This window comes from Cardiocondyla obscurior, linkage group LG12, assembly GCF_019399895.1.
Source record: "Cardiocondyla obscurior isolate alpha-2009 linkage group LG12, Cobs3.1, whole genome shotgun sequence".
Classification (NCBI taxonomy): Eukaryota; Metazoa; Arthropoda; class Insecta; order Hymenoptera; family Formicidae; genus Cardiocondyla; species Cardiocondyla obscurior.
In genome coordinates this window covers 5,716,825-5,737,449 of record NC_091875.1, presented here as the reverse complement: position 1 = coordinate 5,737,449, position 20,625 = coordinate 5,716,825, and the positions used below count along the sequence as shown (strand labels likewise).

The following is a 20,625-nucleotide window of genomic DNA, read 5'->3' as shown; positions in this document are numbered from 1 at the left end:
AAAATAAAAGAAAGATAGAGAGAAAAAAATAAAAGATTTATTCAGGCAGATTGACACATACAGATCGACAGGCAGCTCGTCTACACAGATCACACGGACTACATGGATCACATCTTCACATACGCATGATCGGAAATTGCACGTGAAATTAAGGCGCGAGTCGGCGAAGGCCTTCGATAATAATTAAAAAAAAAAAAAAAGAAAAAAAATGGCGAAAATAACGCAATCTCGATAACGGGCGCTTGGAATAGAAGTACTTGGGCATGCGATCGATCTGCATGCTTATATAGAAGGTTAGTAGTTTCGCTAGATCATTTACATTTCACGAGGCATGCGCACGTTTCTCCAAACTTGAGCATCTTGTAATCTCTTAACACACACGAGATAACAACGAATTTCAGTAGAATCATATATATATATATAAGCTCTATCTCGTAAATTCAATTCTCATTTGTATCCCTTTACCTTGCCGCTTTGAGATGTTCTCTTCCCCCGTTCCGACCACTTTGCACGGCGGAAGCAGAGAAGGTTCAGTCGCGTGGCATCTTGTTTCAGCAAGTTTCTCGTAGGATGTGTGTACTCTTGGCGAACGAACACCAAACGAGCCGAGCAGTGACCGCGACATTCGTCGGCGATGTGTGCTGTTGGTATGTTGATTCTGTAGTGATTGATTTGTTTGAAACGTTCCGCGCTCGCTGTGTTCCTTCGGTGCTCGTTCGTCAAGCGTACACTCGCCCTTTAGACAATTCAGTAAAAATATATTTTCAAGCTACGTTCACGTATTGATAGAAATGCAGGGTAAATCAGACGAACAAAGTGTACTAGTTTAACAGAAAAAAAAAAAAAAAAAAAAAAAAAAGATAGCGAACGTGAAGACGCATGTGCGAAAGGTAGTCGCGCAATCGTGGACGAGAGGGAGAGACTTGGGAGTTCAAGAAACTTTCAGAGGCGGAGGTTACATTAAAAATTGACGTAAGTAATATATTTTCCATATTTACAAGAGCTGTAAATCTAAACGGGGTAAGTCTCGAATATACTCGTACATATGTCTATGTGTATGTTGCGCTTGTAAAAATATAAAGCGCGTTTTTTCAAAACGTAATTATCCCATCGATATCTTTTCGAGATCGTGTCGCCGGTGATCGCGATGATCCCGATCCCCGAAGGTCCCCCAATCCCCCTTAGCTATTGTATTTAAGTCTAACGTCTACTCGCATACCGGAACTCCAATTTAATACCAATTCAAGAACGGCGTTGTTCACCGTCGTCGCAAAATGCGATTCGCACCCTCGCCCCTCGTACATCATTCTCATCGACGCAACGAGTACATTTTGAAAGAACGCCTCGGTTAAGGATGCTTTCACTGAAAGCGATTAATCTTTAAGGACGCCTTCTGATTCTAACAGGCCGCGAGTTTTAGCGGCCTCGCAAAAAGATGATCCTTTCGTCGACGAGAACGAAAGTTTTCGCTGCATAGAAAAATGCGGGCCACTCGCGAAGTCTCCGTCAAAGATAGAATTTTTTTTTTCGAGAAGCGAGACTTGAGGAATCGTTACAATTCGAGTTTCGATCTCTTAGAAAAGCTTTGAGCTCTTTTATCTGAAATTATTCACGTTAATAAATAGTTAAGTACCAATTATTTATCGGGAATTTATTACAAGTAACAATTTAAAAAGATATTGCGATGCAAGACATTATTATGTCAGAAAAATATAACGGAGGACTTCGCTAGTATCCCGCAAGAGAATCGCGGCAATACTTTCTTTTGAAAAATCTCTCGTTGAACTAAAGATTTTAACGCAGTAACACGCTAAGCCGCACGAGAAGAAAGGTTTTGTTATAAAATTTACGGCCTATACTTACAAATTCTATTAACTGTGATAAAAAGATTTTCCTTCCTTTTAATAATGTATATTTATAGAAACCCGAGCGGAAATTAATTCCCACCGTTACCTAATAATTAGCAAGCTAATTCGTGGTTCATCTCGTGGCTGTCTAGCAAAACTGTCCAGCACTGAGCCAGAAATGTAACACTCAAAACATACGAACGTAACAAAACGTACCGACGTAAATAACGAGCTAGAAAGGCTCTCGATATCTAAACGCTTTTCGCCGCGTGCTAGTCAACTGTTTTGTTGATCTTACGCAACGCTGGACTGCCGAATTCGTCGAGCAAACCGGTTCTCGTTGCGGTGGTGTGAGTAAGTCCGTGTGTTGACATCTGGCCGGCACCTTGCGCTCGGAATTCGCAAGGTGGTGGACGCGCGGGTGGCGGACGGCAAGGACCGGTTTGCCCGGCGAATTCGGCAGTCGAGCGTGCGTAGCGTAAGGTCAGGACAACAACAGTAAACAAGTGCGCGGAGAAAAAAAAAATCTATTTAGATACATGGTCCGCGCTGGACAGTGGCTAGACGATCGATGCTAGACAGATTTTGCTTTTTCCTTTTTTTAATTAGCGAGATAAATTTCCACTCGGGAGGTTCAAATGACGGAAGGAAAAAGGCACAAGGTATCAAGTTGTTTTAATGTTTTACGGTTTTTTAATTATCGAGCTTATTTCATGCGACTTGACATGTTACCGTGGCAAATTTTTTTTCTTTTCTTTTTTGTTAATTAATTTCCCCCCTTCCTACCTCCTCAACACAACTCGATCGCAGCTGAGAAAAGTTCTTACCGATTAATTGTTCTCACAAATATATATGTATAATTCGTTTGTATCAGAATTATATTTTCATCGATACAATTTTAATCGTACGAACGATAGCCTTCAATTTGGAATCGATCGCTATCAAATGAAACGCGAAGACTTGTCGAACGGGATATAAAATATCTTTAGGTAATCGAGGAACGGTCACGTTCTTCTCTTCATTAAAAATGCATCATCGCGCCCTTTCCATCCCTCGCAGGGCCTGACTCGGCACGCCGGGTGGCAAGGGAGCTGGCTCGCCCCCTCTGGCCTCAGGATCATTATTAGCAGCCTCCGAATCCCTGACTCGCTTGTACTTCCCTGTAATTTAACACGCTTTATATGTCGCATCGTGCAGCCTGGAATTTTATTACATTCCAGTTCAGAGTCTTAAAAAAATTATAAAGAGTGATAATAACGTTTTCATATAAACAGTTCGCAGTTAGTTTTTTTAAAAATAATTTTTCTAAATAAAAAATATTTAAAGAAAGACTCCTACGTACTTCTTAATGTGTAAAAAAAATTAACGCAATACTTACGAGCTAAGCGAACCATGGTGACACCCCACCAAATACTCCAGCCCCATCCGACGAGACAGAACAGGACGGTGAACAGTTGGCCCACACCCACAATGAGATTGACGATAAGTGCACCGAGTCGTGATTTCAGTCCGGCGACGGCGGAAAATCTCGGCTGTCCGGTGCACAGATTGAACAAGCCGCTCCAAACGGTTCCTAGACGAGTTCGATTAAATTGTCAGAAGGCTAACATTGATTCGGGCTAACAGATAAGCCGTTTGAAAATTTGAGAACGTTAATCGGCGTCCCAACGAAAGGCCTCGCGTATACGAGACTGCGGTATTAACATTTAAATTAATCGTACCAGTGCCCGGTAGTAGAAAGTTCCACACTAGGCAAAACCAGGCGAGCGGAACCGGCAGACAAGGGATGGCGCCGCGCATGACGGAATTATGTTCCACCAGGACATCCGGTATCTTAGCCTTCGGCTCCTGTGACGTTACACGTTGTAGCATTAGTAAGTGAGATAAACTGGCATTCAAAAATAGTTTCTGAAACTGCATATCTCAGCGAACTGCACGTTCGCTACATAATTACTTGCTCCGAATAATATAAAAAAAATATATATATATAATTTAATATTTTAAAGTTAAAATTAAAATAAACTTCGAAGAGTCGAGCAGGCTGCATCGAATGGAAGTTGAAAAAATACAAAGTAGTTCGTCTCGATCAACGGGATATATCTTAATCAGTAGTACGTACCTCCGATAAAGGCGGCGGCGCCACGCTTGTAAGACTGTGCTTGGCACGTGTATTTCTTGTGCGTGATTGCGTGTCCGCGCGTTTGCAATTACATTTGCAACAGCTGAACGCACGACGGCAGATTACACCGCATCTTCGCTCGGGCGGGCAGCAAACGGTAGGCTCGGCAGGGGCGATTCTCGATTTTCTCGCACAACACTTGAGCTCGCGCAATCTCTCTCGCAAACGTACGCATCTGTCGAAATTAATACTTCAAGTAATTCAATAAGCATAAGCCGCGAAATAAATAAAAAAAAATCTGGAGAGGCCAGATTAGAGCATATCTCTTCCCGAATCATCGCCTAAAAAACTCGGCTATTTCTCTTGGCGATTAAAAATTTTAATTCACGCGAATATTGAGCGTTCAAGTATTCGAGGGCTGAAATAATAATCTCGCGAAGATCAGAAAAAACTACGCTCACGCGTAAGGAGTCTGAAAAAATATCGTACAACGGCAAAGTGGAGCAAAGAAAATAATATAGAAAAAGGAAGAAGGATAAGGTAGAAGGTAAAGGAAAATTACAAGAAACTGAATCTAAAAGTTTTGAAAAAAAAAAAAAAAAGTTTGCTACTAAGTAAAGATAAGTTGCAAAGAGAAAACTGAAGATCGATGCGATGAAATATCTTCGTGGCCGCGATACTTTTACGGAAGGAATACTTTTCCCATCATAAATTTTTATGATACCGTTGTTTCTTTTTTATTTTTTTCTTATTTATTTTTTTTTTTAATTTTCCATATATTTGTAAAAGAAGAAAAACAAAAGCGAACGCTGTAATTATTATTCGCTCGGAAGAGCAGGTAGATTGTGCTCGAAGTTCGAGCCATTAAACGCGAGTAAAACTTAAGCTGTTAAACGGTACCTGCATCGTGCCTTTAATTTCGACCAGCAAGACAATGCGTTTGTTGCGGGCGGCGGCGGAGGGTCGAGCGTCGCAACAGGCGGCGGAATATCGTTGATCACCGTTGTCCTTACTTGCTTTCTGGTCCACAAAGGACCCTTGGGATCCCTGCGGCAAGCGAGGCACCTCATATCGGAGCAGCACTTGCAGTATTGACTCAATGATCTTCCCCAACGCGCCAACAATTTTTCACTATCGCGCTGCTTCTCGTTGCTGGATGCCAGGACACTGCGACAGAATTAAAACGCGACGGCTCTTAGCACTGTTATGTTAATGGATTAAAAAAATGCATACATTTAATTCGAATAATGGAACGCGCGTTAAGTACTTCCGTAAAATATTCGGGCGGGATATTATTTGTATAATTACTTTCGAGATACGCTTACGCGTTTCTTGTACGTGCCTACGATACCGCCGGGTAAATTTCTTGTAAAATGATGAGAGGTTTGTATATTATTTTTCATTTAAGTCATTTTCTGCAGTGTTAACGCCTGGTAATTTATTCCTAAAAGATTATTATCGATTTTACATTAGCTGCATAGACTGTTAGCGCGTATATACGTTTTGTATACATACATATATGTATGAGTCATGTGTGAAATGTATAGTAATATCAGAGAGAAGTATTGATTACTTTAACTGGATGAGAAAGTGCGAGATTAGTCGCGAAGCGTAGTATTCAGATTTACTTAAAGGTACAGATTTGCCATCGAAATCGCGGCCTATTTTATGAGTAAAAAATTATTAATGTGTCCTGATTTATAAATTTACATTCATTATCGAGTACTATTCAAACGGATAAGCGAGAGCCGCGCGAGTCGTCGCGCGTAAATACGCACAATTAAAATCCCGATGCTTGTTTTAAAGCGAAACCCACTGATTGAGACGTTAGATCCGCGATTCGAGAGCGGGGGATTCCTCGCGCAAGGCTTTAATCGCGATGTTAAATCCTCACGCGTATTAAAATCACCGCCGGGCTCATCCCGGAACCGCGCAGGTCTCATCCCTTTGTCTTGCGCACGCAATCGCAGTCAGCGGATAATCCCTTACCTGCACGCAACGCCTTCGCAGGATGGAGAACCACCACCTTTCGGGAACTTGTACGGCGAACGGTGGATGCCGATGGCGCGATCGCCGATGTCGAACTCGCGATAGGCACGCCGACGGCAGACCCGGGCAGAAACGAAAAGGAACATCGGCGAAGAGTATGCTCCTCTCGATAGTGGCCGGGAGATCGAGCGCGAGGACGATCGCGAGGATTTATGAGGGCGGAAACGGGATCGAGACGGCGGTACGTAAGTCAACGAGCGGCCATCGCCGACGGCCGGTCTCCGGTGACTTCGGTCAGAGATTGCGGGTGCCGCAGTCGCGGCAGGACACACGGCCGCCGAGGGTTGGCGGGGCGAGGGCGAGGGCGCGAGGCCGGCCACGACCGGTCACGCAAAGATTTTCAACCCTCCCTTCGTCGTTTCCACCCTCCCCCTGGGCCTCTTAGCGAGCCTGGCTGACCGCGAAATCGATACACGCGACACGAAGTTCTTTACCTTAACCGGCCGGTTTTCAAGGCGGCCACGGCCGATTTTCTCCCGCGGGGGCGCGTACCGTTGCGAGAACGCGTGTCGGCCGGTGGCTGCACGGCATTGAAGCCGAGCTTGTAATTCGTCGTCACCTTAACCCTTAAGCGCGAGCCGAGCACTTTCGCTCATCGAAAGGAGGGCGGTTGCCGCTGAATTGATTGCGAGCTTATTTTAGAATTAGGATCCCACTCGCTCGCGCAAAGTTGGAAGAGCTCTAGGCGGCAACAATATTTGCCTTTCGCGATGCGAGAGGGTGAAATATTTTTTAGCGTGTGCGCCCATCGCAGCAGGTGTTTCTGAGAGAATGGAATGGCGTTAAAAAATATTTGAGATATAATTTTGCATCAAAAAATCAATATTCCACGCCGCTTACGATGACATAAAATTGTCTCAATTTCTGCTTCGGTATCTGGATTATTATAAATTATTTGCCGCACATTTATTACTCACGCTCTTTCTACCGTTCTATTTTGTCCTAGATATTTTACGCTATGGCCATTGCCATAAAGTATCCAATTTTTAACGCTCTTTCGTCTGAGAAACGAAAATTTACCTTTTCGAGGAACAAAATTTCTCGTCGAATTTAAACCGCGTAAAATAGCAAATGTCAGTAAACAATAAAATATTAACAACTAGTTTCTCGACTTCGTCACAAAGTTCGCCGACTCGTGACAAAGAATATTATGCCATTACACCTTGAGAAAATTATGAAACGACATTTCACGTGCGCTGAATTACGTTCCGTCACTTTTAATACACTTTTACGACAAAATTTTTACGAACACTAAAAAAAAAATCCATTTTTAAGCAGATTACGAGGCATTTCGTTATTTATTCAAAGAAGTCTGTTTGTCGTTGTATTTATTCATAAAACAATCGGGTAGTTAACTATGTATACAACAAATAGCATTTTATTTTGAACAAACAAGAAAACAATTTTTTTTTAAAGGAATAATATTAATAATTATTTCCGTAAATGACTAGCTTGATCTTCTTTTAACTTAAACTCATTTATTCAGAACTACAAATATCTGATTCTTAAAGTACTCAGTTCGTGCGTTATCAAAATTTATTTACCGCAGCCTAGGATCTCTCGTATATTTATCCGCAACACTTCTACTTTACATTTCTGTATTTTCAAGGAATTAAGCTTAGAAAATCCTTTCCGCTTACGTCGTTGCGCCAGAATAAACTATCGCGCTCCTCCGAAGGGTCGCTACGAAATTTATTCGCCCTAAAAAGGATTAACCCTGGGTGGCGCACTAAAAGCACGCCGGTCGAGCCGATTACACTACTGAATTCGCGATTCACGACACGCTCGACAAAACCATTAAAAGTTACACGTGTCTGAAAGTTTCGTATCCGCCATTTGCGCCGCTGATTAAAGAGGCAAGTGGCGGTGGGTGGGCAGGAAAGTTCGCGCAAAATGCGGTGTCATTAAAGCGCAAATATACCGCCGATTCGCTTCGACGTGGGCAATTTTGTACCGGGCACTTTCCTTTCTCCTTCCGCCATCCCCGTAATTGCCGCCACTAACGAGACCGGAGGATCCTAGAAAAACCCGCGCGGATTATCTTGGGAATCAGAGCGGTTCCTCTCTGAGAGGCTTCCAGGCCGATCTCCGAATTAAGATACGCGGCGCGAACAGAAGCTCGCCCGGCTGAGACATTGCCCAACGAGCGTTCCTCGTAATTTAACTAATCGGTCAGATCGACCTCGTTAACGCGCAACGACGCATTGTGCTTGGTAACAGCGCGTGCCCTGATTCACGTCAACTTTTCTTTCCACGTTTCCTTTATCTCGATCCCCTCGGGACCTCCGCCTCCGGCCCGGCGAGCTTCGAACCAGCGCGCGATCTTTGACGAATTGCGGCGTCGATATTTAATTACGCGACTCGTAGGAGTTTACGTTCCCTGGGGAATCTTTTTTTTTATTTTTTTTTCATCGGAGAACGATACCGTCGAGTAGCGCCGTCGAAGTGTAATTACGTAACGAGGAGCTTAAGAACTCGTTTGAAAATAATATGTGATAGGAATGGCGAAAAAGACTTGTAGCGGTGAAATTGCCGGCGGGGTTGCATGCGAATCGCAGTTTACCGAAAGGTAAACCCCGACAAAGTGCACGCCGTACTTCAGATCTATGGCGATGGGATTGTTTCGTGTCATGCCAGCGGCATTATCATTCGCACAAATTTTAATAACTGTCGTAACAGGGGAACTACAGCGGCTCGTCACGTTGCCTCGCGAACCGCCGCTACGTGCCGTGCCGCATAAATGTAACGGGAACAGCCGGCTGAATCTCCTTTACGCACGTAAAGCGAGGTTTCACGAAAGGGCTCGAAGGGCGAATGATAAACTGGCGGATTAAGACACGCATTACTGACCCCGTTGGTACACATTTCGGTAGTAAAATTGATATTAATTATCGTCCAGAAATATTCCTGACCGTCGTCGTCAAATAAAACATTAGCATCCGATCTTGTGCTTATTCAATAAATTAATTTTCTTTTTTTATCAATCTGGTCGAAATTGATAGCAACAAGATTTCTATCTTAAAGAAAAGAAAAAGAAAGTGGCGGGAAGAATAAAGACAACGTTCGATTGTCGATCGACTCTATCGACTGTCTCACTTTTTTTACGCGGTTCTCTCTTTCCCTCCAAGGGCCGAAAATTCTAACGGCCATCTTAGTCTAATTGCGGAGACCCGGGCGCGAAGACGTGTCGATAATTGCTCCGCAATTACGCGTAATTTCGGCCGCGGATAGGAAGCTTTCGGATACGAGTAAGTGTCGACGTCGGCGACTCGGGAACGGACAATCATTTTTTGCACTCGTGTGCTATTCCACTCATCGTTCTGTGGTTCGTTTCGGGCGTCGAAAAAGTGCTTCGAAACGACTAGGTTACGTTGCAGGCGCAGCGCGCGGAGCGTCCGACGTGAATTGCGCCGCGCGTTCGGCGTTACCAACCGCTTCACTCGCCATCTTCTTCAGCGGCGTTCAGCGGATACCGACGACCGCCACTGCCAGAGCGTCAGATCTACACCTCGCCCGTCTTCTTCGTCGCGGCAGAGGTTCTCATCCCGTTTCGAGCAAGGGATTTCTGAGGGACTTGTGGAAGATAAAGTGCGCGGGGAACATTCCGTATCGCGGCCAATTTCTTGCCGAGGACTATTCGTAATTTTAATCGTAAAAAATCGCCGCGATAATCCACCGTCGTTCTATCGGTCGTTCGTCTTTCGAGTGAGTGTCGGTAATTAGTAACAGTGATTATAAAAAAAAGCAGAGCAGTGTAATATAGCGTCAAGTGATTTTAAATGCAACATAAGGATTAAGTGCAACAACGTAAGGATTAATCCATGCAGAATGCTACCCCGGAAGGAAGGAAGGAGGGAAGGAAGGAAGGACGGACGGACGGACGAACAAAAAATAACCCACTCTAACCTAACCGAAAGCTACAAATGTAAGTAATTTTTTTTTTTTACTCGGCATATTATTTAGCAAAACTTTTTATTTAACGATTCCGTCGAAAGATATAAATTTCGTACATTAATAATAACGCAAAGAAAACGAAGTAGTACGCAGCGTACATCGATATGCCTAATCCCGCGACGCGAAAGCGTATTTAATCAGTAATACAATCTATTCGTCGTTACCTCGGCGAAATCCCCGGGATTAATTAATTCAGACGAATTAATAATGCAAACCGCCAGCGATTCCGTGCCCCTAACTGCCGCGGCATGCAAATAAAAATGCGTGCGGCTCTCATTTTATTTATAGCACGCGCGACGTCGTCCGCGGATTTAAAAATAGTTTTTTTTTTCTCCCCCATCGATTAATATTCGCGCGATCGATGCCCGGAGAGGCGATGCGATTCGGGAAGATGACACGCGCGAGGAAGGAAAGAAATTTTAATCCCACCTTACGCACATAAATCTTCACACGCAATTGTCAAATTTTAAACGTAGACAAAGCCGCGCGACGCGCATTTTCGAGGAGGCTCGTTGTCGAGCGGAGGGTTTTATGTCGCAGCTTCATGCCGCGCGAAAGATTAAAAAGCCAGGCCTTCGTATCGATTAACGTTGCACATCGAGCGCATCCCTGACGTACGTTCCGTTGTTGGTCACGATCGCGAAAATAACGAGGGTGCAATTAGCTTAATATGCGGGAGCGATTAAGCCGAACTTGGAAGGTACACTGAGAGATCGAAAGGATTCCAAAGAAGTGAATGTATAATTTGCTGTATGCAAATTACATTGAAATTTGTTTCGCTCGATCTTTAATAACGCACTCTCGTATTTAATTTCTTTCTCTTTTTTTTTCCTTTTTTTTTTTCTTTTTTTTCTCGCGGAGCGCAACGTGTACCGTAAACGTTTTCCGCGCGTTATCGCGAATCAGCGGCTCAATTATGTCGAATTGTGGGAAATGAGCTGCTAGTTTACATAAAATGAAAGTACAAGCATACATTGGTGAAGCAAGGGCAAGGCACGTGCGATCGTATATTGGAATTAAGTGGCTTATCTAAGAACGATAATTAGAATTATTTATCCGCATACGATTATAAGGTGATACGTAAAAAATATATCGATAATACGCAGGGAATTATTTCGGCTTTTTTCCGTATGATAATTAATTTCTTTTCTTTCTTTTTTTAATTAAAATAAAACAACGCGTTGCACTACGCTTGCGGAAATTCCAACGTGGAATATCGTACAGTGGAAAAGTCAACGCAACGAATTTGCGTCGGACGTTACTTGTCGGATTACATTGCAAATTAATTTTCTTATTACTCGGCGTAGATAAAATTACACGTAAAGTACTTTAATAAAGGATTGAAAAGGATTTGTCCTCTCAAAATCAGGCTCTCGCGAGGCCCCGTTTTAACGAGAGAATTATTAACGCAATAATCAATCCGCCGTTCATCAATCACTTGTGCAACTTATTCTCGTTAATCCCATATTTGGACACGTATATAAAAAGGGACTTATGATTATTCTTTAACGCCGCGTATGACTCAACGGATGCGGATCGGCCGACTAAATCGGATTATCGCGTGATACGAGAGCACGTGTTCCCTTGCCGCATTCTTTCGAATCCATTAATCCTGCCGTGTGGTTGCTCAATGTCGTCGGTCTTGAAGGAAGCCGAGCTCTATTTCTTCGCGAAATCGAGAAGTTCCTTAATTGTACGTCGCGTAATAAAAAAAAGAAAAAAAAAATAGAGCGACGATTAAAAGCGATTGATCGGGTACCGCGATCGGAAAATTTGCCTGTCGCTTCCGGGCGGCTGATCTGGCAGATTCGGGTGATCCGTGCGAGAAACAATCGCACCGCGAATCGCCGCGATGATAAATCGCACGTGCCAAAAGGGAAAGGGTACGGCATGACCGAAAATCGACGCGAGGTGGCAAGTGACCGGCGAGGCGTCGCGGCGCGCCGCGTCGCGTCACGTCGCGTGCGGCCAAGGTCAACCCGCGCCACCGCACGTATTTCACTCGCTCCGCCTGTGCTCTCGTTTCCCTTTATAGCCGGCCACGACACCCCGAGTCCACCCCGCGCGAGGGCACTTCCCTTAATTCGCTGATTGTCGCGCTCGTGGAAGAGAAAAGAAAAGAGGTTTCACGCGCGAGAACCGCACGTGCGCGCTGCAACCGGCATGAGGCGAGAATGAGGTTGGTCTTGGGTTCAATCGTGAGAAACGCTCAAAATTATACGCTTGCCTTTCGACGCACTTTGCCGGTTGGCGATTTATAGTAATTGAAAAAGAAAACGAGAATAAAATATGAGAATAAGCTAACGTAAAGGATAAAACGGTATAAAACTAAATAAGAAAGAAAAAGACATTTGAGTAAGATTATAAAATGTTTTATTTAAAAAAAAAAAAAATTGAAAAAAAGTATAATACATTAAAAATAAAATAAAAAAAGAAAAATTTGCCACAGGCAGTAATTTAATCGGTCGGGTATCGCTGTGAATTACTAGTGAGATTTAGTATCTAGCGGCTGGCTATTATGCCATTAGTGTGCAAATTCGTGGTCAGCGATTTACCCTGCGATTCTCAATTAGACGAATCACTCCCCGATAAGTTGGTTCTGCACCTTAATTCCAACTACCTTATATTAGGTTCCATTTTTCTTGAGGTATAATCTGACTTTCATGAAAGCAATTCTTCTTACGTGGCACACGTAACGTGAGGTGGTGACCGCTCCTCCTTCTAATAAATTTTACGAGCTCTTCAATGAGCTTTGCAACAACGATGGAAAATTCAAATGATACGGAAAATGTGTATGGGAGAATCGCTCCCTTGTTCCTCCGCCGTAGAAAAATACGCGGTAGACGTAAACGAAGTGGAGCGTCATATTTTCACGGTGAACAATGCCGCGCATCACATATTCTGCAGCCCGACGTATATTCCCTTGAAAAAAAAGCAGTTTTAACGTATCGCAAAAGTCAACGGGAGTCAAAGAGTAGGCGAGAATTGGCGAGCCAACTCGCGTGCGAGATCAATCGTCTTTTTTTTTTTTTTTTTATCTAACAAATCCCCCACGTAAAATAATGTTTCTTCGGGAAGAAAAACGATTCTGGATTTCGTAAAGGATATGAAATATACCTACTTCTCTTTTTTTTAATAATTATTTCTGATATATCCCGTACGTGAAAATGAATTTAAAAGAATATGACAAAAGAGTTTCGTATAACTTTATATAATTACGCGAAAGGGGGAAAATTATTGCGACGAGGCTCGTCTTTGTTCCCAAAAATATATATGAATCTCGTTAAAATTGTTAAACGTCGTACTTAAGCCGACACGTGATTTTCCGAAGCGGAGGCACGCGGTTACTTGAAAAATTTTCGGAATTTCTTCTGCGAGATTAAGTTACGTTCGTAACACAACGTTAGCAAAAACGTTCATAGCACCGTCACGCTATTGCGGTCTTGCGAATCATTGGAACGTGAACGCGGCCGGTTATAATATCACACGAAATTACGATGCTAGAATCTCTCGCGCAGAAAGAATTTAATCTCCGTGCAATTACGGGAATGATAATCGCCTTGTTGTGCAAGTCGGGACGCGCGGAAATTCAGCGCGCGAGTTTGCGGTGTTGAAGAGCCGATCGGTGCCGATGCCCTAATTGATCGATGCACGCACAGATGTAACGTGTGGATGTAATAAATAATGAATGAGGTGCAACGTACCTACGGCGGATCTAGCGCGGCTTCATTAATTATTCATCAAAATCTAATTTCAAAGATGTAGAGAAGGAAAAGCTAAATGAGCTGATTATTCAGAAAGTAGGTGAAATTAATTTTTGAGAACCTTATTGAGATCACCGCGGAATTGATTAACGTAAATGATTTTAACAATATTATTTATCAATTAAAGAAAATTCGGTGTCTTTTTTTTTTCTTTTTTTTGGCATAAAAGCTTTTCCTTTGAAATACTTTTTGATAAAAAAAAAAAAAAATTATCTTATTCTAGTTTCTCGAAATAGATAAAAAATATTCTAATATTTTTATTTCGATACTTAAAATTAATCAACCGTACGCGTTAGAATTTAATTAAATGCTTTCCGCGTTAATGGAATAATCGGCTATTTCGAAGATAAATCTTTCGAATACATCGCGACATAACGAACATTATTATTAATCATGTTAATTCCGTAATGTTTCGAAAAGAGCGACAAGGCGGACGGATGTCAAAAGTATTTTTATTAGAGCGCCCTGTCCCGGGCCGGCGGCCATTATGACGGCGAAGAAGGATGGCTCGGGAATTCTAATTTATTATCCCCTTGAGCTAGTCCACGGTGGCTCGTCGATGTAAATCCCAGCACGATCGATAGACACACCTCGGCCGTTTCGACCGAAGGTGGAGGTTTATAACTAGCCGGGGTGAAGGAACTCTTGAATCTTGCGCGACTGTAGATAGGGAACTTCCTCGGCCGGTTCGTGTCTCAGTTGGCGAAGCAAAGAAAAAAAAACTTTCCGCGGGAAACCGTACGTCTTTTAGCAGGCTCGTTCAGTTCCACAATAATATTAGGTACGTTGCGTTAGTTAGCCCGCAAACGGTTTCCAAATTACTCTAGTTAAAAAGTGGTTTTTTTCAAAGTTTTTTTTTTTTAATAGACGTTCCTATCTCCAGTCGGTTACGCGAATGAGTTTTGCAAATTTATTTAGAGCCGACTTGATTTATTAAAAGGATTTAGCAACCGCGAAATTCGTGCCATTTACGCGGGTAAGGCAAAAGCGATGCGTATCTGAACGCCGAGCGAGCTTCAAGGAAGGATATAAATAAAAATCAGAAGGTTCTTCATTATTTGAGAAACTCCTGTCGCTTAGGTAAACTTATACTGAGTCGTGCGATCGAGAGAAATTGTTCTAATATGCGTATACATAAACAATATTTGCAAAAGTGGCACGAAAGCAGAAAGCTTAGAATTATTGCATTAATTTAGCAAGAGGGTCTCGCATAATTTTTAACTCGCGAGTGTTTCTCATATTTCGCACTAATTTCCCGTTGGAATAACCGAGATTACCGAGAAGAAATTGCCAGCTTTGCATATCTAGCGTGATCTACTTGGTACGCAGTTTCTGAGAAGATAAAAACCTGATAGCGACACGCGAAACAAGTTTGTGGCCACATACGGCGAGTCGATCGGCAAATCGATCGTCGCGATTGGAATTAAATTCGGCGACAAGCGTATTCTCGTGTAAGCATCGAACTGAAAGCGAGCTTGGACGCATCGTGAAACAATGAACAAATAATTGCACAGTAACGCAACAGCCCCGCGATTTGTCTTGAGATACCCGCGAAATTACTGACTGCAATACTACACGGTGCAATGACGCGATCTATCGTGCACGCTGTATATTCGTCAAAAACTCAATAAACAGTCACTGTAATAACTTCTTGAGACTTGGCAAAAGCAGTAGACGCCGGCGTAATTACGACGAAGAAAACATATTAAACGGAGAACTTATCTTATTGCGTACTCTTGGAAACTGCGATAAAACATAAAATTTATCGCGACGTTTATTTCGCAAATATTGTTTACAGTTGTAATTTAATAAACTCGATGTATGCCGGAGCTGCGGCACGGCAAAGAAACGTAGTTGCTTGGCTAGTTACCACTGTGCGATGAAATACGCAGACTGAATACTATGATTTTTCGTGTCGTGGAAACAATCTTAGATTGGTATCGAATGAAATTTTGTTTGAGCAGCAAGTATAATTTGAAACCCAAACCAGGCAATCGTCTATCCCGACGTGGATAAATAAGCTTCAGTTCCGTGTACAGAGAGCTCAGTTAAAAATAGCGTATGCGCTCGTCTTAAAAACATTCTCGCGCCGCTTTGGAAAAGTTGCGGAAAAGTTTTCAGGAATTAAATGAACGGCCCGCTCGAGCGTCTTCAGAAAAAAATTATTGCGGGTAAAATATCTATCTTAAAAAATTGGTGGGTGACGCAAGAGTAGCTTTTTAATTGGTGCCGTTTAAAACCGACGCTGTATTAATTCTCTCTCGCTTGGTTTGCTTCACGCCAAGCGGGAGTCAACGTCGGCTGTTAAGTCGGCGATTTTTAGGTTCGATTTAATTTTAATAATTAATTAATATGTTAAGGCAGAGACGGTCTTCGAGATTGAGGACGATCTTGTGGAAGTACCGTCTTTGTCTGGACATACTAAATTAAATATTAGAATTAAATCGAACAAGAGTGACGAATAGATAAGCGCGGGTGGTGAGGAGGAGGCGGGGGGGAAACGGGGTGAGAGCGAGTGCGAGCATACGTGCCGCGCGTTAGGTATATTCCCCCACCACTCCCACTCTCGCTTTGTCCTTCTCTAGCGGTCGCGCAAGCACACACGTACTTCGCACTGCACAGCAAGCACATGTCTCCGTGCCAAAAGTAATTCTCACTTCCGTTTAACGAAAACCCATCCGGCACGATACCTACGATTAATCTTGATATCTCTTTCTGTTACAGATCGACGTAGTCGCATCCGCCGTCGTCAACGAGTGTCGTCACCGCCGATATTAAGATATATACGAACCGCAGCCGGTTCGTCGGTCGTCCCGCGAGATCCGCTGAGTATTCGGGCGTAGTTTCTCGACACGCGGACTCTTCTAAACGCGAGTGCCGAACCATGGAACGCGCGAGAGTGATCGTCGAGTAATTGTCGCGATATAAAATCACGGTCGGGGTGCTCGCGAGTGACCAGTGCGCGGAAGGAGGACTCGACACGTCCCATCTGAGAGGAGGAGCAGGCTCAGGATGGGCATCCTGCATCGGCGGAGCAACTTTTAAGTGAGTATAAATTAAAAAAAAAATCTTTTTTCTTTTATTAATCTCATTAATTAACCGACACATGTCTATATTAATTTGTTTTTTTTCTGTTACAGTCACCGGCAGCTCTTCAACTCCGCTGAAGCTCATGCAGTTCGGTGAGTTGCACGATTTTTTTTTCGTAGTTTGTTGAGATCTCTTAAAAAACAGCGCGCATGGTTTTTTCTAGTGAATATAAAATCAGAACGAGAGATCGCGCACGAAAGTTGAGGAAAACTTTGAAAGACGCGATAAGATTTCTAGTCATTCTTGTTATTCTTCTCGTCATAAAATAATCGCATTGTAAAGGTTTACGTTTTGTTTTAATTGAGAGCGATGCCTCGTTGCCGTGCCGGCTGATCCCTAAAAATTTCATCCACTGATCTATCGTGACTGTTCAAAGCGCAAACCAGATCACGTTCCCGCGAGGCAAAATAGCTTTAATTTTTTATTGATCGTGTGGGCGAAAACAACGCGAATCAGCAGATGACTCGCGCATATAAACTCAATCAGTGCATCACGCGATTCGTAAAAAAGATTAAAAAAAAAAAAAACGAAGTAATTCATTAAGCCAACAATCGCCAATCCGTTCTGTCGTACGAAATTTTTTTTACGAATTCTACATTACGCATTCTAATGCGTCTTTTTCTGACAACGTACAATTATCGTGTAATAAATTAATATTATTCATCATATACGCATTAGATCCATATTTTTTTTCCGGCTGTCTATTAATCTTTTTGACATTGATTGCACTTAATTACAGTAGCATACAAAACGAATGCCATAAAGAACGAGATAAAACAGAAAAAAAAATAGAAAGAAAAGAAAGATTGGATGGAGAGAAAAAAAAAATGCGACTGAAAAGCGCATATATATTTTTCATTTAAAGTTTAAAACTTTGTACCTGTAATTAATTACTTAGACGAAGCATTTAGGAATATGAAAGTCTAGTAAGGAATTTATTCTCCGTTCTACTCGAACCGCGAATTGATTATATTATTTTTGCCCCAAATATAAAGTAATAATTTTATCAATTAAATCGTATTAAATCATTAATTGAAAATAAGTGAGGCTTAGAGCTGTGAATGAAATTAGAAATGAATTACCTACAAAGTAAATTAGAAATAAATGAGATGAAACTTACGCCGGCTCTCCGTTCTGCTCGACGCGAGCAATGTTTCCGCTGAGGGTCTCGATTTCCTGCCTCTTCACCGTGTGCACCCCCGTTTTCTCCCTCGCCGAAGACACCCCTCTAACCGTGTTCACGCTCACACCTGTGTCCGTCGACCTGACGCTCTCGACGGAATTCGTAGACAGGCCCGCCGACGACTTTAAAGACGCGTCGCTGCCGCGATTCTCGTTCCTCGTTCGTACCACAGCATCACTGTTCACACCCGCGTTCACCGCACGAACCGCGGGGCTCACATTTTTGTTACTCGCTGCGTTGTTCGCGTTGCTCACAGTGATCTCTTCTCCGGCCGTTTTGATCTTAGAGTCGTTCTCCATCACCGTGGGCATCTTGTCGTTCGCCGAAGCGTCGCGATTCGCGATCGTCTTGCTACCCGCGGGGCCGCTCTTGCCTTCCGTCGAAATCGCCGAGGCGACTTCCGGTTCTTCCGGTGCCTTCCCATCGCTTAGCTTAGGCCCGCGGGCGCTTTGACTGCTCTTCCCGGAACGCTGAGTCGTATTTTCGTCGTTCATCTTGACGCTTTTCATGGATTGACTGATACTGCTGCTTTTCGAGTGGCCTCCGGTACCGTTTTCCGCGCCGTTAGGAGAGTCTTTCTTCTCGTTTCCGGGGTTGATCGTTTGGCCTGCCTTGACCGGCTGATTTTCGACCGATGGCGAAGATTTCTGACCCGCTGCGTTCGGTGCCGGCGATTCACCTTTAGACGCGGGGGAGACCGAAGACTTGAGCGTCCCGTCGGGCCGTTCCTTTTGCTGACTCGTCGTCGACTCGACGAGAAGCGCGTTCGCGTCGATGTGCAACGGCTGCACCGCGGTCGTCGTTGTGGTATTCACCAAACGTTCGCTGGACGTGCCTGTCGCCTGCGAGGTTTGCTTCAAGAGATCTATAAGATCCACTTCGTCTGGATTACCCGACGAATTCCCGTTTACTCCGTTTTCCTTCGAGCTCGATTGACCATTTTGAACGGACTGACCGGCTTGCTTGTTACCCTTGTCTTCTTTTATGAACCTCTCTCTCTTTCCGGTATTCTGGTCGGGTATCGAAATGAATCTGTTAATACCCGGCGAGTCGTTCGTCTTGCTCGACTTCAACGGGATTTTCGACGGCGAAAGCAGGCGTTCTTTGCTGGGACTTTTGTTCTGGCCGTCTCTGCGAGTAGTAGCGACGTTGTTTTTCTGCGGCGACGTTCTCGATGCTTTCGTAGGAGATTGTTTCAAGGCTTCCTTTCCTCTGATATTCGAACGAGGTGTCGTCCTCTCCGGTTTCGTTGGAGTTCCTTGGATCGGCGAGAGCGTTGAACCTTTCGCCACCGTTTGTCGGCGCGTCGCATTGTTGTTGAGATTGCTGGCGGAGTTTGAGATGAAACGGGTCTTAGTCTCGGCTAGGTTCGCATGGCTCCGCGAGTCGGATTTGTTCAGACGCGTTTTCGAACCGTTCAGTCGCGACTTCGAGTCGGCGTTCGATCGAGCCCGCGAGTCCGAAACGTTGAGTCGCGTCCGTGATTCGACGCGGCGACCGATCTTCGGCGACGGCGAACGTTCGCTGTCCTTCGTCAAGGAAGTGGACCGCTGACGATAGGTAGGCTGCGGTATCAGGCTTCTTCTGGGACTGTTCTGTTGCGACAACGACACTGCAAGACAATTAAATTGTCAGTTGTAACGGTGTGACGCAATACGCGGAATTAATTTTTAAGAATATTAATAATCTTATTTTAAAAATATACACTTTGCATAATCTTACCTCTCCGTTCAATTTTACGTCGTCGTCCGTCCGTGGCGACTTCCGGCGACTGCGGTCTCGACATTGAGCGAGGGGGTGGTCCCTTGAAACCACGTCCGCGAAAGGGTGAGACCCTTCCCGTTGGTAAGGTAGACGCATCGTTGACTTCCGGGCTCGCCGGTCTAGACTCGGCGAGTATCACGAAGCTAGATCGGCGATGCGCCCTGCCGAAGGACGTCGACGTCGGGGCGACCTTGTAAGGTTCCGGGGCTCGCGGGGGTGGTGGTACCGTTGCGAGAGGCGTCGGCGACAAGTACATGTTATCGGGAACTGGCAGCACCCGGAAGGGCGGCGGACCCTGCCGCGCGACGTGGTCTTCATGATCGGTCCGCCTCATTCTTACGAGGCCCTATCTTTTGTTGAAAAAATAATTAACGTTAATATAACACCACTATAATATTTTAATTTAAATGTTTCAATAACTTTAATTAAATTTAATGCCATTAATTTTTTAATGATTTACGTATTTAATTATCCATCCAATTCCATAATTCGTTCTATTTAATTTAAACTCGAACATGTACCTGGCGCCCTTCATGCAGATCGCCGAAGTGAGAGGGCCGAGATCCGCCGTTGCTCCCACCTGCAAAAAAAATAAAAAAAAAAAATAGAAATCTCTACTGAGAAAGAGAGAGTGCGTGACCATTGTGAAAATGTATACGGAGAAATTTTTATTTCGATTAAAATCGAGATACCGCAGGATTGCGGTTCCGCCCGGCGGACGGAAAATCGCGATTGCAAAAATAGAAACGGTCGTCCCCGACCATCCCGATCGATCGGCTGTCACGCGCGCGGTGTTCAAATTTTTAATCCTTCGAATATTAATATGGTAATATATTTTCATGCAGTAAATACAAT

General features: G+C 43.8%; 1 protein-coding gene across 1 annotated transcript; it reads right to left on the bottom strand.

Moving 5' to 3' along the window:
* Window positions 1-899: 899 nt before the first annotated feature.
* Window positions 900-20,116, bottom strand: Stum (mechanosensory transduction mediator stumble). Its single transcript, XM_070663772.1, has 7 exons — window positions 19,729-20,116; window positions 17,944-19,618; window positions 4,867-5,133; window positions 3,967-4,201; window positions 3,569-3,695; window positions 3,226-3,420; window positions 900-3,007 (listed from the first exon to the last, which is right to left on the bottom strand). The coding sequence occupies exons 1-7, from the start codon at window positions 20,102-20,104 to the stop codon at window positions 2,880-2,882; spliced, it is 3,003 nt and encodes a 1,000-aa protein (XP_070519873.1). The 5' UTR covers window positions 20,105-20,116; the 3' UTR covers window positions 900-2,879.
* Window positions 20,117-20,625: the final 509 nt, after the last annotated feature.